Source organism: Haematobia irritans, chromosome 3 (assembly GCF_050003625.1).
Source record: "Haematobia irritans isolate KBUSLIRL chromosome 3, ASM5000362v1, whole genome shotgun sequence".
Classification (NCBI taxonomy): Eukaryota; Metazoa; Arthropoda; class Insecta; order Diptera; family Muscidae; genus Haematobia; species Haematobia irritans.
Window position 1 is genome coordinate 34,414,639 of NC_134399.1, and position 18,783 is coordinate 34,433,421.

At 34.8% G+C, this 18,783-nt stretch overlaps 1 protein-coding gene across 1 annotated transcript in view; it reads right to left on the reverse strand.

The window, feature by feature from the left end:
* Mvb12 (multivesicular body subunit 12-like Mvb12) overlaps positions 1–18,783 on the reverse strand; it is a 46,585-nt gene that overhangs the window by 13,320 nt on the left and 14,482 nt on the right. The window contains exons 2-3 of the mRNA XM_075299328.1: positions 8,449–8,832; positions 491–649 (exon numbers count right to left, since the gene is read on the reverse strand). Coding sequence (XP_075155443.1) covers positions 491–649; positions 8,449–8,636 — 347 coding nt within the window. The 5' untranslated portion in view covers positions 8,637–8,832. The remainder of the gene's footprint in view (positions 1–490; positions 650–8,448; positions 8,833–18,783) is intronic.

Sequence of the window (18,783 nt, forward strand, 5' to 3'; positions counted from 1 at the left end):
CTTGTGAACACAAATACCTTACATCATAAGGGCTTGTTATATGATTATAAGTTAGATTACTCCTCAAAATAGCTATTAGTTCAAAATGAAATTAACGATAAGAATACATCATCATCAACAATTTTCCTAAAGAAGAAAAGAACGAAAAACGATTAAGAAAAATCACAAAACCTCTCAAAGTTTAAAGTGTATCATCCAACTCATGCCAAAGGCCATTGGAAAAACACCTATAACCGGCATCAAAAGTTGATTGACCTTAATTAAGTTCACTAAAAGAAAACAACAAAAAATGAAAAACGTAGCTTGCTCTGTTGTTTTTTTTTTAGGTATGTCTGTCCATTATTGCTGGGCGTACACGTAACAGAAGAAAAATTTATGATATGCAGCAGTAGCTAACATTTGAACGAGTACACAAAATCTTTTGTTCACTTATACATATAAATCTACAATAATAGAAAAAACTTAATTTCATAAAACTTTCAGTACTTACTTAAGGGTTTCAACAACGTATTCCGGCAGACCTTCAGTCTTTGAGAGGCATAAGTAACGTGTCGTCTGTCGGCCGAAGAGAATATTGCTTTCACGCCATAAATCTGCATCAGAGTCTTGATCATAAGTACGATGAATGGATTGGAAATTTTTGGGACATCTGAAAAAACATAAATAAATAAATCGATTTTTGAGGAAGGAAGAAGAGGATGTTTTTTATACCCTGCGCCACACTGTGGAACAGGGTATTATAAGTTAGTACATATCGATGTCTACATTCCAAAGTCTAAAAAGTGAATTTTACAGGAAACAAGAAACAAGTTTTGTTTTTTTGAAATTTCTCAAAACCCGTATAAGATAGAAAATCCTTATTTTCGGTCTTAAAATCATTTCTTTTATATTTTTTATAATTTTTTAGTATGTAGGAACTCAAAATAGTGATAACAGAACATGACTAAAAATGACTTAGACCACTATAGATCGAACAAAGCCTTTTCCCCTTTTTAGATTGGACATTTTTTAAAACTTTACACGCACAGAACAAACATGTTTGGACATGGTTGCCGCATCCATTTAATGCTTATATAGAGCATGTAATTGTCGCGAAAACCATATATTTTGCCCTTGTAAAAATAATTTTCGAGCGGAGAAAAATATATGTTGGCAATAAGCATTTAAATGGTTCTCAAATGCCGCAAACATGTCCTATTATTTAAATGATAGAATTTGAGACCATTATATGGTCGGGAAAATCATGTACCTGACCATTTCATTTTTTCCCCTTTTTTGCAGAGAGAAAAGTATTTTTATAGGTTACGTATAGACATGTCTAGAACCATTACATGGCCACAAAGACCATGTACATTGTTTTCGTGACCATTTAATTTTTTTGCAGCGAAAAGAATTTTATAAAAACATTGAGCAGGTACACACGATTTTCAATTTGCGCGTCAGTCGTGTGTTGATTGTTTCTTGGAATGGACGGAGAATACGGAATTACTGTGTTTTGTGTTAATTTATTTATAAGTGGCACGTGGTTTTATGTGAACACAAAAAAGGAAAGTGTAATTGAAAAAAAATTTACCTGTTTTTTGTTCTGCATTTTGATATATGGTATAATTTATTTTTATTTGCAGTTACATGATGTCTGCATTGGTACATTTGATGGGCACGAAGTAAATTTGGAATGATTACTTATTATTGACATTGAACCAAAATAGAATGTGTAAATATATGTGATGTTTGCTTGCGCGACATAGTAAATAAAGGGTGATTCTTTTGAGGTTAGGATTTTCATGCATTAGTATTTGACAGATCACGTGGGATTTCAGACATGGTGTCAAAGAGAAAGATGCTCAGTATGCTTTGACATTTCATCATCAATAGACTTACTAACGAGCAACGCTTGCAAATCATTGAATTTTATTACCAAAATCAGTGTTCGGTTCGAAATGTGTTTCGCGCTTTACGTCCGATTTATGGTCTACATAATCGACCAAGTGAGCAAACAATTAATGCGATTGTGACCAAGTTTCGCACTCAGTTTACTTTATTGGACATTAAACCAACCACACGAATGCGTACAGTGCGTACAGAAGAGAATATTGCGTCTGTTTCTGAGAGTGTTGCTGAAGACCGTGAAATGTCGCAGCAATTGGGTTTGTGTTATTCGACCACATGGAAGATTTTACGCAAAGATCTTGGTGTAAAACCGTATAAAATACAGCTCGTGCAAGAACTGAAGCCGAACGATCTGCCACAACGTCGAATTTTCAGTGAATGGGCCCTAGAAAAGTTGGCAGAAAATCCGCTTTTTTATCGACAAATTTTGTTCAGCGATGAGGCTCATTTCTGGTTGAATGGCTACGTAAATAAGCAAAATTGCCGCATTTGGAGTGAAGAGCAACCAGAAGCCGTTCAAGAACTGCCCATGCATCCCGAAAAATGCACTGTTTGGTGTGGTTTGTACGCTGGTGGAATCATTGGACCGTATTTTTTCAAAGATGCTGTTGGGCGCAACGTTACGGTGAATGGCGATCGCTATCGTTCGATGCTAACAAACTTTTTGTTGCCAAAAATGGAAGAACTGAACTTGGTTGACATGTGGTTTCAACAAGATGGCGCTACATGCCACACAGCTCGCGATTCTATGGCCATTTTGAGGGAAAACTTCGGAGAACAATTCATCTCAAGAAATGGACCGGTAAGTTGGCCAAGATCATGCGATTTGACGCCTTTAGACTATTTTTTGTGGGGCTACGTCAAGTCTAAAGTCTACAGAAATAAGCCAGCAACTATTCCAGCTTTGGAAGACAACATTTCCGAAGAAATTCGGGCTATTCCGGCCGAAATGCTCGAAAAAGTTGCCCAAAATTGGACTTTCCGAATGGACCACCTAAGACGCAGCCGCGGTCAACATTTAAATGAAATTATCTTCAAAAAGTAAATGTCATGGACCAATCTAACGTTTCAAATAAAGAACCGATGAGATTTTGCAAATTTTATGCGTTTTTTTAAAAAAAAAAAGTTATCAAGCTCTTAACAAATCACCCTTTACAAATAAACAATGAATTAGTTTATAAATAAATAAAGTTAATTTTGTGGCGCCCTTTTTTCGACGACGAAAAAGGGTTTTTCATAAAGATCAAAACATTTTAGGTTGTGACCATGTTCTTTTAACTGGAAGAAAAACATTTTTGACGAATACCATAACATTTTAGATCGTGACCATTGTCTTTTAATGGAAACAAAATTCTTTTTATCAATATAATAACATTTTAGATGAGGACAATTTTATTTTTCTTAGAACCATGTTCACTGAGCCAACATAGTTGCAGGTGAATTTGTTACATGGTTGCCGCAAAAATAGCTCCTATCATATTATTTTGCTCTTCGAATATGATAGTGACAATCAGGTTTCTTCTCTGCGTGTAGACTCAAGCTAAGTACAATATTAACCATAAATTTTGATAGAAATGTCCGAACTTTTGACACGATGCAATTCACATCAATCCGAATAAAAAACAGCGAACTCCATCAAAACATGCTACTTAGCGTACTCTGGAATGAGGGCATCGATATGTTTGCAACACCCAGAAGGAGACGAGATAGACACATGGTGTCTTTGGCAATAATGCTCAGGGTGGGTCCCTGAGTCGATCTAGCCATGTCCGTCCGTCCGTCTGTCTGTGAACACATTTTTGTGATCAAAGTCTAGGTCGCAGTTTAAGTCCAATCGCCTTCAAATTTGGCACAAGTTCCTATTTTGGGTTAGAATAGAATCTTACTGATTTTTGAAGAAATCGGTTCAGATTTAGATATAGCTCCCATATATATCTTTCGCCCGATATGCACTAATATGGACCCAGCAGCCAGAGTTTTATACCGATTTGCTTGAAATTTTGTACAAACATAACACTTGGTCGTATAGTCAAGTGTGCAAAATTTGATTGAAATCGGTTCAGATTGAGATATAGCTCTCATATATATCTTCCGCCCGATATGGACTTATATGGCCCCAGAAGCCAGAGTTTTGGCCCAATTTGGTTGAGATTTTGCACTAGGAGTACAATTAGTAGTGTAGTCAAGTGTGCTAAATTTTATTGAAATCGGTTCAGATTTAGATATAGCTCCCATATATATCTTTCGCCAGATTTTCCGTCATATGACCACAGAGGTCAAAGTTGCTATCCGATTTACGTGAAATTTTGCAAATTTTGTTGAAATCGGTTCAGATTTTTATATAGCTTCCATATATATGTTTTTCCGATTTGGGCAAAAATGGCCAAAATACCCACATTTTCCTTATAAAATCGCTCTCGAGGTCAAATCTGGGGATCGGTTTATGTAGAGGCTATATATAATTATGGACTGATATGTACCAATTTTGGCATGGTTGTTAGAGACCATATACTAACACCACTTATCAAATTTCAACCGGATCGGATGAAATTTGCTTCTCTAAGAGGATCCGCGAGCCAAATCTGGGGGTTGGTTTGTATGGGGGCTATACGTAAAAGTGGCCCGATATAGCCCATTTGCAATACCATCCGATCTATATCAATTACAACTACTTGTGCCAAGTTTCAAATCGATAGCTTATTTCGTTCGAAAGTTAGCGTGATTTCAACAGACGGATGGACTTGGCTAAGTTAGGTTAGGTTAGGTGGCAACCCGATGTATCAGGCTCACTTAGACTATTCAGTCCATTGTGATACCACATTGGTGAACTTCTCACTTATCACTGAGTGCTGCCCGATTCCATGTTAAGCTCAATGACAAGGGACCTCCTTTTTATAGCCGAGTCCGAACGGCGTTCCACATTGCAGTGAAACCACTTAGAGAAGCTTTGAAACCCTCAGAAATGTCACCAGCATTACTGAGGTGGGATAATCCACCGCTGAAAAACTTTTTGGTGTTCGGTCGAAACAGGAATCGAACCCACGACCTTGTGTATGTAAGGCGGGCATGCTAACCATTTCACCACGGTGGCTCCACGGTGGACTTGGCTAGATCAACTCCATAAGCGTAGGAAGGAAAATTTTAGCCCCCCAGAATTTGAAAACCTATTTACGATTTTATATTTTTATAAAAATTAAACAAGTATATACTCGTACAACGCACAAAGTTCCACTAAAGACTTTCATGCACAATCGAATCACTTGGGTTGTGGTAGAAGTCTGATATTTATGAAATAAAGCTGTGGTTGAACTTATGATTTAGTTGAATAAAAAATAGTAATTGATATTAAAACTATTCTTTCATAAATTAATATCTTAATAATGCTGCGAAAAAGCGTCGCCAAAAAGAAGTGAAAATGTTCTTTTTGGGTCTGGAAGTGGTACAAAATTGGTGGAGAAGCGATGAATGTATATGAACTTGTCATAGAACGAATGTCCACCGTTTCAACAACCGTTGCAATGAATTTGCATCACTTCTTAAGGTGTGATCCGAATTCAGTGTTTTGAATGTGAATTAAAAATTTTGTGATATTTTCCCAAATAAATAATTTTTATACTTTTTTATGATTTTTAATGCATTCTAACGCTTGTTTGAAACGTTTTCCCTCGAATATTTTCAAATATTATCGATTTTTCTATAATGGATTTAGCATTTTTGTGGCAAAATTTGAATAATTTGTACCATTTTATTTATTCTTACTCTTTTTATACCCACCACCATAGGATGGGGGGTATATTAACTTTGTCATTCCGTTTGTAACACATCGAAATATTGCTCTAAGACCCCATAAAGTATATATATTCTGGGTCGTGGTGAAATTCTGAGTCGATCTGAGCATGTCCGTCCGTCCGTCCGTCCGTCCGTCCGTCCGTCCGTCCGTCCGTCCGTCCGTCTGTTGAAATCACGCTAACTTCCGAACGAAACAAGCTATCGACTTGAAACTTGGCACAAGTAGTTGTTATTGATGTAGGTCGGATGGTATTGCAAATGGGCCATATCGGTCCACTTTTACGTATAGCCCCCATATAAACGGACCCCAAAATTTGGCTTGCGAGGCCTCTAAGAGAAGCAAATTTCATCCGATCCGGCTGAAATTTGGTACATGGTGTTAGTATATGGTCTCTAACAACCATGCAAAAATTGGTCCACATCGGTCCATAATTATATATAGCCCCCATATAAACCGATCCCCCGATTTGGCTTGCGAGGCCCCTAAGAGAAGCAAATTTCATACGATCCGGCTGAAATTTGGTACATGGTGTTAGTATATGGTCTCTAACAACCATGTAAAAATTGGTCCACATCGGTCCATAATTATATATAGCCCCCATATAAACCGATCCCCCGATTTGGCTTGCGAGGCCCCTAAGAGAAGCAAATTTCATCCGATCCGGCTGAAATTTGGTACATGGTGTTAGTATATGGTCTCTAACAACCATGCAAAAATTGGTCCACATCGGTCCATAATTATATATAGCCCCCATATAAACCGATCCCCCGATTTGGCTTGCGAGGCCTCTAAGAGAAGCAAATTTCATCCGATCCGGCTGAAATTTGGTACATGGTGTTAGTATATGGTCTCGAACAACCATGCAAAAATTGGTCCACATCGGTCCATAATTATATATAGCCCCCATATAAACCGATCCCCCGATTTGGCTTGCGAGGCCTCTAAGAGAAGCAAATTTCATCCGATATGGCTGAAATTTGGTACGTGATGTTAGTATATGGTCTCTAACAACCATGCAAAAATTGGTCCACATCGCTCATAATTACATATAGCCCCCATATAAACCGATCACCAGATTTGACCTCCGGAACCTCTTGGAAGACCAAAATTCATCTGATTCAGTTGAAATTTGGTACGTGGTGTTAATATATGGCCTCAAACTCCCATGCAAAAATTGGTCGATATCGGTCCATAATTATATATAGGCCCCATATAAACCGATCCCCAGATTTGACCTCCAGAGCCCCTTGGAAGAGCAAAATACTTCCCATTCGGTTGAAATTTGGTACGTGATGTTATTATATGGTATCCAACAACCATGCAGGAATAAGAAGTTTTAAGATACCACAACCCAAGTAATTCGATTGTGGATGACAGTCTTTCGTAGAAGTTTCTACGCAATCCATGGTGGTGGGTACATAAGATTCGGCCTGGCCGAACTTGCGGCCGTATATACTTGTTTTTAACTATTTGAAAACAGAAAACAAAAAATTACGCATTAAAATATAAAAAAAATTTGTAAAAAAACTTCCTGTGTAGTTTAAATAGTTAACTTCTTTGTGAAGACATTTTTGGAAGTGCTTTTAAAGTTGTGCCTTTAGAACAACTCCCAATTTGTTGCTGGGAAAAGTGTGGAACTACCCTACGGGAAATGGATCAACCACAGAACTGGTACAGGACTAGTCCCTGGTGTGTATGGACCAGTCCCAGTTCTGATCAAAACGTATGGAAGGAGTAAACTTACATTTTAGGACGCGTCTTGGACTCATCCCAAAGGACACGTCCTGGGACAATTTAGCAGGAGCAACCCATAAACACGTCCTCAGGAACCAGTCTCGGACAAACTCTTAGAAATCTCTTTCAATTTGGGCTCCTAATGGAACCCGAAATGAAAAAAAAAACTTTTGAAATATGTCGAACAAAAGGTTATTCTGATAAAATGTGAAAATTGCAACTAACCTGAGTACAGGTACCAGTTCTGTGATAGGTCCGTCAGTAGCAATTTGCACCAATTTCCACGTTGCTTTATTATAAATTGATTGTCGAGTTATTTTGATGTCTATTTTTTATTACATTTTTTGAAATAAAACATTAGTTCAACCTATAAGTTCAGTCTATAAAGTTTTAGCTAGGGGGGCTATAGCCCCCCCTAAGAAAATTGTCTAGCTACGCTAATGATCGACTCAGAATTTCACCACGACCCAGAATATATATTTTATGGGGGTCTTAGAGCAATATTTCGATGTGGTATAAACGGAATGATAAAGTTAGTTAGGGTATAAAAGTAAGAAAAGTTAAAAATGTTTAAAATGACTTTAGCTCTGTATGAAATTCAGTACAGGCACAATTTATGGAAAATGTACTAATTTCAGAAACTGATGAGCGCAATTTAAGTAAACTTCATCCATTTTAGGTAAATATGAACTATTTTCAAATTCAGTAAAATTATGTACTTCATTGGTATAAAACTTTTTTCCCATTTTTTAATTCACGCCATTAAAGTAAGCAAACAATAATGAATAGTAAGGAAAATTTTCTCACATTTGGCAAAATTTAACTAAAATCAACTAAAATAAAGTGAAATGCGCTATAAAAATTTCGTTTACTTTTTTGTGAAAGTAATCCGGATTACAAATTTTGATTTAGTTATATAACTTTTCTGGAAGCGCATTTGTTTCACCGCCTTTAAAGATCAACTTCAAATCAATTAGGGAGTCTTACATAAAAAGAAGTCCATAAAATTTTTTTTAATCGATTTTATTACTTACTTTTCATAATCCTCAACAATGTGTAGCGATGTTATTGGCCGATTATCTGGTAGAAAACTCATTATTGATGTAATCACATTTTGTTGGGCCTTTGAGCCCATTGCCGCTGTCGGCATCAGTGGTGAGTTGGGAGCGATCAAGACACGATTGCTGGCACCCGACTGTATATGTTTCCCCGCTTTATTCATATCTTTGCTGAATACGAATAAAGCGTCTGTTTTGGTCGCCAGCTTGTAGAGTGCTGAGTTGCCGAGAAGCGGCAAATGCGTCAATTATCAGTGACTTTCACCTATATTTCCGTTCAAGGCAATGTTTGTTTTTGTTTTGATTTTTATTTTAAACAGCAAGTTTCCAAATGCTGCCCATATAGCACCAGAGTAGAGGCTATAAAAATTACAGAAAAAAGAGAGAAGATTGAAATTAAGTTATTTAAATATTAGTCATGATCACAAGCTTGAAAATAAACAAAACTCAAAATTTAATGAAGATGCGTGATGGTGCAAATTTTCCCTGACAAATACGGCAAACAATTTTATTAAATAATCATTTTTTATTTACAATGCAAAAATTTTTTGTATAAACAAACGGTTTGTGTATATAAAAACGAGCCAGTCTCTCCTGTGCGACTCTTCCCTTGGGTGACTGAAAATGTTTACTTGATATAGTAATGCGAGAATATGGAGGAAATGGCGAAACATCAATAAACAATTATGCAATGAAATTAGACCAAATTAGAATAAATTAAATTGTGATAGATATTGACAACAGAAAATTGTTGTTGTACACACAAAGAAAATGTTATTAAAATTGATCGAATTTTAAAATTGGCATCTCTGCATGAAATTAGTTAAATCATCTTTAAATTCGTCGACTTTTTATATTTTGTCTACAAAGCTAAACAACATTCAAAAATAAGAGACGTTTTCCTAAACTCTATTTTAAAGAAAAATTGCATGCATGTGAAAACAAATTATAATGGATCTCATTATTTATTCACGATATTAGCACTCCCTATAAGTCAAAATTGAAACTAAAGTTAAAATTAATTTAACATATCATATTCTATAATATAGGCCCTGTTCTATCCGAAAATGAGTATCACTACTCTATAACAATAAGTGGTGTCGAGAAATAGTCAAATTCAATAAATCACACACGCCAAACGAAAAAGTACGAGCTGACCAAACAAGCGTGGAATGGAAACAGAAACCGAGATCTAGTCAAAACTTTGTACTCATGTATCCAGACCCGTGCATTTTATGTCATGGGACACTGGACAAAATTTTCTATTGAAATTAAATTTTGACAACATTTTTTATTGAAATTAAATTTTGACCAAATTTTCTATAGAAACAAAATTTTGACAAAATTTTCTATAGAAATAAAATTTTGACAAAATTTTCCATAGAAATAAAATTTTGTATAGAAATAAAATTTTGTATAGAAATAAAATGTTGACAACATTCTCTATAGAAATAAAATTTCGACAAAATCTTCTATAGAAATAGCTTTGCATGTTGCCATTGTTCTTAATGATTCCAAATATCTTTGGTAAATGCAGTTAAAGAATTGTAGTAGAAGTAACAGCTGACAAATCTTCTGAAACCCCCACTTAACTATTTTTCCGAGTGTAGTACATATAATCAATTGTGCTTATGCAATTCTTGTCACCTAATAGAAAATGTTATCATACACAATTGTTATTGTAAATTCAATAGCTTCAACAATTGATTGATTCATTTTCCATCATATATTGGCTCTATTCTAAATATTAATTGTATTTGTATTTCAACCTGTAGACAAGGCATTTTCCAAGAGTAAAATTTCTAAATAAATCAAAAGCTCTTGAAATATTTGGCCTTCAATAATAATTTTGCTTCGTTGCATATAAAAGGTTAATTTTTTATGCTATATAAAAATCGTAAGAATAATAAACAATGCTAAGTAATTGGAAACTTGCAAAGCTAAACAAACCTAGATAATGTAATTGCTATTCACTTCTCTAAAAGTTAACGAACCATACACCAGACAACTGGCATATGTCTGCGGTTAGTACAATCAATAAATGTTCAATCTTGGCGTCTATAGAAATAGCAATGTTATGGAAGAAGATTGCAGTACCAATCAAGTAGTGATTGTTATCGTAATATTTTTTAAGTTAGTCTTTATGAAATTGTTTATCACCAAAATGGTGATAAAATGGGAAACGATATTTGTTTGTCTAAAATTTTTTGCGTGTACGAGTATAAAACTGCAATTCAGAAGATTTTTGGCAAACAATTTTTTATACCGTAGACGCTGAAAAGGAATACATATGATCAGCTCCTAGAGCAAAATGTTATTTTTGTATGGATGAAGGAACATTTTTGCCGCAATTTTGTTTTCTCGCCAAACATAAAATGATTGTCGAAAACAGATATGTAATGTCCGAGAAAATAACATGGTTGCGAAAACATATTATATGTTCACCGTCCAAAAATATTTTGACCTAGGAGGTGATCATATTCATTCTCTGCGGCCTACGGGCAATGGATCAACCCCAGGACCGGTACAGAACTAGTCCCTGGTGTGTATGGATCAGTCCTAGTTCTGGTCAAAACGTATGGAAATTACCAGAGAACTGCAACCGGTGGCTTTTTTTTGTATTGCAATCTTACCCACAAACTGTCGGTGGCAGTGAGTAACACACCAATTACCATGCGATCTTTTACATTGATACAAATGCGAGAATAAAAACCCCACTAGTATATAACAATGTTCGTTGCAGTATCTTGCAATCTGAAACCAATCGACATCGTAACAACGCTTGGTACACAAAAAACGAGTGTGGCACTTAAGTGTGATTGCACTCAACAACAACAGCAATTACCAGCAGTTGGCATTAGCTCAAGAGAATTGAGAGAGTACCAAATAAGAGAATACCAAACTGCTGAGATATGGGTAACCAATTTGTGTGATTGCTTTACTGCGGTGTTTTCGAGAGACCAACACTCATACTAACAAACACCGACAGTCGTCGGTTGCATTGGATATTGGTGGTTGGAATTTTTTTACCAATTGGTGTTTTAAGATTGCAAATATTGGTGTTTACTAAATACACTGGTCGGTTGCGGTAGATCGCAGCCGTTCTCTGGAAAGTACCGGTCACTTTAACATGGATTTGTCATTGACGAGGTAAATTTACACTTTAGTAAATTTACACTTGTTCTAAGACGAGTCCAAAGGACGCGTCCTGGGACAACTTAGTAGGATTACGGACAGACCCTTATGAACTAATCTGGGACAAACTCTCCACCAGAAAGTAAAAACTTTTGGAATATATGGAACAATAGATTATTCTAATATTTGTATTTAAGATAATGGGTGGATCCAATAAGATGTTAATATCAAGAGCGTATAGAAATCAATAAATTATATAAAAAATTAAAAGTTGCGACAAACTGGAGCACTGATGCCAGTCCTGTGATAGGTCCTTTAGTAATAATTTACACCAAATTCCCGTAGGGCGTGTATATAACACAATTTTTCATATACATTTGACACTGAAACGTTTATTTATATACAGATTTATTTTCCCTCACATAGCGAGGTAATAATTTAACAATAATTTGTTACTCTTGTAAACCTATAAGTCTAACAAAGAAAAACACATTTTTTTGTCAAAATTCGTTTTTATTATTCAACATAGTTCCCTTCAAGAGCGATACAACGATTATAACAACCTTCCAATTTTTTGATACCATTTTGGTAGTACTCCTTCGGGTTTGCCTCAAAATAGGCCTCAATTTCGGCGATCACCTCTTCATTGCAGCCACATTTTTCCCTGCGAGCATCCTTTTGAGGTCTGAGAACAAGAAAAAGTCGCTGGGGGCCAGATCTGGAGAATACGGTGGGTGGGGAAGCAATTCGAAGCCCAATTCATGAATTTTTGCCATCGTTCTCAATGACTTGTGGCAGGGTGCGTTGTCTTGGTGGAACAACACTATGTCTTCTTCATATGGGACCATTTTGCCGCGATTTCGACCTTCAAACGCCCCAATAACTCCATATAATAGTCACTGTTGATGGTTTTTCCCTTCTCAAGATAATCGATAAAAATTATTCCATGCGCATCCCAAAAAACAGAGGCCATTACTTTGCCAGCGGACTTTTGAGTCTTTCCACGCTTCGGAGACGGTTCACCGGTCGCTGTCCACTCAGCCGACTGTCGATTGGACTCAGGAGTGTAGTGATGGATCCATGTTTCATCCATTGTCACATATCGACGGAAAAACTCGGGTGTATTACGAGTTAACAGCTGCAAACACCGCTCAGAATCATCAACACGTTGTTGTTTTTGGTCAAATGTGAGCTCGCGCGGCACCCATTTTGCACAGAGCTTCCGCATATCCAAATATTGATGAATGATATGACCAACACGTTCCCTTGATATCTTTAAGGCCCCTGCTATCCCGATCAACTTCATTTTACGGTCATTCAAAATCGTTTTGGATTTTTTTTAGGTTTTCGTTGGTAACCACCTCTTTCGGGCGTCCACTTCGTTCACTGTCCTCCGTGCTCGTTTCACCACGCTTGAATTTTGCATACCAATCAATTATTGTTGATTTCCCTGGGGCAGAGTCCGGAAACTCATTAGCAATCCAAGTTTTTGTTTCCACCGTATTTTTTCCCTTCAGAAAACAGTATTTTATCAAAACACGAAATTCATTTTTTTTTACATTTTTTTTCACAATAACAAAAGTTTCTTCACAAAAGACGCTCTATCTCACAAACTAATTGACTTACAGACGTCAAATTTTGACACGAATCATTTGAAGGTTGGTGCTATACTATATACGCCATCTATGTGTCAGACCAGGGACTTATCAGCCAACCTGTTATATACAGATTTATTTTCCCTCACATAGCGAAGTAATAATTTTACAATAATTTTTTACTCTTGTAACCCTATAAACAATGTTATAAAAGACATATGAAGAATATGATCTGCGGCAATATTTATTTCTCTTTGTTTATGCGTTTGGGTTTCATGATGATCATTATAATTAAAGAAAAAGTAAAAGTTAATATGGAAATATGTTCGAATATTATTTAACACACACACTCACAACAGCACACAATGGATTTCTTCACACAATCACAAGGGGCCACTGAGTGGGTATGATGCAATTTTCTACTTGTACTGAAATTCCATAGAGCTCTTAATGAAAAAAAGGCCAGTGCACAAGTCTATGGCAATTCTTTCAATTCTTTTCATGTTGATGAAAATGTAACAGCCTCTTAAGACCAGCCATTTATAGGCCCAGCCAAACAGCTAGGATACTTCCCCATTCCCCTGTAAACGTCTGGCCCGTAGAAGAAAAATTAAACTATACATAGTTCTTGGATACAATTTCAATAGGAAAGAGCAAAATGTGGTTGCGTTTCATAAAGTTTTATGTTATGTATGTCCATGCCAAGTTTACAAAATGCATGGTGTCGTAAAACATTTATAAAATTTCAAAATATGAGAACTATTAGTGCTATTTTCATAGGAAAAGAGCCACAATTGCCAAATATTTGCTAAAGAATGTACATAAACAAATTTTTAAATAGAACAACAATATTTGCAAACCTGCATTACAGAATACCTAGCTGTTTTACTAGGTCATTCACCCTATTCTATAATAAAACGCATATACTGAAAAAATATGCTGACCTAATAGCAAACATTACGTCAAATTAAAAAATGTTGACCCATAACGTAAAATTTACACAGTTTAAATAAAAAAATTATTTAAAATAAAAATATTATATTTATTTTAAAAAATTATAAGATTTGTTTACAAATTATTTGCATTAAATTTAGCACAGCCATCTTTTAAATGTTCGTTTTTTCGTTCACTGTTAGAAAAATATGTTTTTCATATGTTCCGATATAAACAAAATGTGTTTCGGGCACAATTTTTAAACACAATATATTTAAGTGCAAACATGTAATGTTCCTAAACTAACACTAAATGTTTGGGACACATATGTTAATATGTTAGAATATATTATGTTTGGGGCATGAATGTTTTATAAAAATAATATGTGTGAATGTAAACATATATAAATTTACAAATTTCGAGTAAACATATATATGTTGTGATATTTTATTCAGAGAGCGGCAGAGAGAGAGAGTATAGAGAAAAAAATAGAGATGGAAACCGGGAGGGTTGACGAAAGATATCAACATAACACAGCGAGAGAATGAAAAGAGAGCAATTTCTGTGAAACCGCTTGTATGTTGTTTCGGAAAACTGTTTTATGATAAGGTCAAAAATTTGATAAGGTTAAGTCTAAATATTATTTAATTTGAGTATTAGAATGAGTATTCGGAGTAAAGAGAATATATGAGTATTCGGAGTAAAGAGAATATATTCGGAGTAAAGAGAATATACTTTTGAACCAAGAGAATAGACATTTGAAAAAAAACAGCATGTGTTTTCGCCTTGAGAGCAGCATTTTATGTATGTGTGGACATGTGTTTTGTTTATCATTTTGGCATTATGGGCAAAATTTTTTTTCTTGGTTCGTTAAAAGAAATAGGAACGTATGCTAACCATTGCTTCACGTGGCCAACAAATGTATGTTTCTGTTAAATAATGTTATGTTTGCATGGGCTTGTGGGCGCTGCAAGCTATGCTATATAAATGTAACTTATAACGATAATTGTCTATTGGTGACTATAACAGCTACGTAGCCCAGTGGTAGTGTGTTGGCTTACAAATTGCATGGTTCCCGGTTCGATTCTCCGTCCAGGATAAAGATACAATTAAAAAAAATACATAAAATTGAATAATTTCTTCAACATTATTTGTATTACAGAAAAAGGTGCCAAGAACTAAAAATTTCGTGCACAGAAAAAAATATCACCAAAATATTTCCAATTAAAAAGTTAATTGAAGTTGAAAATGTTTTCAATTAATAAATTAATTGATACAATTAACTTTTTAATCATGATAGAAACATTAAGTTAATTAAGCCAATGATTGAAAATTTTAAAATTTTTAATTAAAAAATTAATTGATACAATTAACTTTTTAATCAAATTCGGAAGACTAATTCAGTTAGAAAAAGTGCTGATTTTTTTTAAATTTTTAATTAAAAATGTATTTCAAACAATCATTTGTTAATCCAAATAAAAACTCTAAGTCAATTCAGAAAGTAATTAAAAATAGTTACCTTTTTTAATTAATAAATTAATTGAGTTTTGCAATCAACATCAATTAAATTTTTAATTGAATCAATTAAAAAATTAATTGAAATTTGCTGAAAAAATCAATTAATTTTTTAATCAAAAATTTTTTCTACGCCCAATTAAAAATGTGATTGATACTATCATTTTCGTGATTGAAGACATTTCAATTAAAAAATTAATTGGATCAATTAATTTGGTGATTGAATCAGAAAAAAAATTTTTTGTGTGTGGAAGTGAAAATTATGTGAGGGAATGAGCACAATCTTCTTGGGGAGAAAATTCTTCCAAGCATATAATATTTTTGGGCTCAAAATGCTTCCAAACATATAATATGTTCACATAAAACAAACATAATAATGTTTCGGCAATATCCAATAATATATGTGCTTCCTGCAAAATATGTTTGGAACATATGTTAGAGAAGCGATTTTTTTTTGAGAAATAAAATTTTGACAAAATTTTCTACAGAAATAATATTTTAACAAAATTTTCTATAGAAACAAAATTTTCACAAAATTTTCTATAGAAACAAAATTTCCACAAAATTTTCTATAGAAATAAAAATTTTGACAAAATTTTCTATAGAAAGAAAATTTTGACAAAAATTTCTACAGAAATAAAATTTTAACAAAATTTTCTATAGAAATAAAATTTTGACAAAATTTTCTATAGAAATAAAATCTTGGTAGATTATTTTTGGCTCGAGTGGCAACCATGATTATGAACCGAATAAAATTTGAACAAAATTTTCTATAGAAATAAAATTTTGACAAAATTTTCTATAGAAATAAACTTTTGACAATGATGAAAATTTTATTATGAACGGAATAAAATTTTAACAAAATTTTCTCTAGAAATAAAATTTTGACAAAATTTTCTATAGAAATAACATTTTGGTAGATTATTTTTGGCTCTAGTGGCAACCATGATTATGAACCGATATGGACCAATTTTGGTATGGTTCTTAGCGACCATATACCAACACCACGTTCCTAATTTGAACCGGATCGGATGAATTTTGCTCCTCCAAGAGGCTCCGGAGGTCAAATCTGGAGAACGTTTTATATGGGGGCTATATATAATTATGGACCGATATGGACCAATTCTGGCACGGTTGTTAAAGATCGTATACTAACACCATGTTCCAAATTACAACCGGATTGGATGAAATTTGCTTCTCTTGGAGACTTCGCAAGACAAATCTGGGGCTATATATAATTATGAACCGATGTGGACCAATTTTTGCATGGTTGTTAGAGACCATATACCAATATCATGTACCAAATTTCAGACGGATCGGATGAAATTTGCTTCTCTTTGAGGCTCCGCAACCCAAATCTGGGGATCGGTTTATATGGGCGCTATATATAATTATGGACCGATGTGGACCAATTTTTGCACGGTTGTTAGAGACCATATACCAATACCATGTACCAAATTTCAGCCGGATCGGATGCAATTTGCTTCTCTTTGAGGCTTCGCAAGCCAAATCTGGAGATCGGTTTATATGGGGTCTATATATAATGATGGACCGATGTGGACCAATTTTTGCATGGTTGTTAGAAACAATATACCAACATCATGTACCGAATTTCAGTCGGATCGGATGAAATTTGCTTCTCTTTGAGGCTCCGCAAGCCAAATCTGGCGATCGGTTTATATGGGGGCTATATATAATTAAGGACCGATGTGGACCAATTTTTGCATGGTTGTTAGAGACCATATACCAACATCATGTACCAAATTTCAGCCGGATCGGATGAAATTTTCTTCCCTTTGAGTCTCGGTTTATATGGGGGCTATATATATTTATGGACCGATGTGGACCAATTTTTGCATGGTTGTTAGAGACCATATACCACCACCATGTATCAAATTTCAGCCGGATCGGATGAAATTTGCTTCTCTTTTAGACTCCGCAAGCCAAATCTGGGGATCGGTTTATATGGGGGCGATATATAATTATTGACCAATGTGGACCAATTTTTGCATGGTTGTTAGAGACCATATACCAACACCATGTACCAAATTTCAGCCAGATCGGATGAAATATGCTTCTGTTAGAGGCTCCACAAGCCAAATCTGAGGGTCCCTTTATATGGGGGCTATACGTAAAAGTGGACCGATATGGCCTATTTTCAATACCATCCGACCTGCATCGATAACAACTACTTGTGCGAAGTTTCAAGTCGATAGCTTGTTTCGTTCGGAAGTTAGCGTGATTTCAACAGACGGACGGACGGACGGACATGCTTAGATCGACTCAGAATTTCACCACGACCCAGAATATATATACTTTATGGGGTCTTAGAGCAATATTTCGATGTGTTACAAACGGAATGACAAAGTTAATATACCCCCATCCTATGTGGAGGGTATAAAAATTGTGCCCATAATGCCAAAATGATAAACAAAACACATGTCCACACATACATAAAATGCTGCCCTCAAGGCGAAAACACATGCTGTTTTTTTTTTCAAATGTCTATTCTCTTGGTTCCGAATGTATTTTCTCTTTACTCCGAATACTCATTCTAATACTCAAATTAAATAATATTTAGACTTAACCTTATCAAATTTTTGGCCTTATCATAAAACAGTTTTCCGAAACAACATACAAGCGGTTTCACAGAAATTGCTCTCTTTTCATTCTCTCGCTGTGTTATGTTGATATCTTTCGTCAACCCTCCCGGTTTCCATCTCTATTTCTTTCTCTATACTCTCTCTCTCTCTCTCTGCCGCTCTCTGAATAAAATATCACAACATATATATGTTTACTCGAAATTTGTAAATTTATATATGTTTACATTCACACATATTATTTTTATAAAACATTCATGCCCCAAACATAATATATTCTAACATATTAACATATGTGTCCCAAACATTTAGTGTTAGTTTAGGAACATTACATGTTTGCACTTAAATATATTGTGTTTAAAAATTGTGCCCGAAACACATTTTGTTTATATCGGAACATATGAAAAACATATTTTTCTAACAGTGTAGGTTTTGAAATATTTTTACTTTTAGGTGTATTTACCCTAAAAAACGTCATTTATAATATCAAAGAGAAATTTGATTTGAAGGAGTTATGGTCAGCCTTGTTTTCG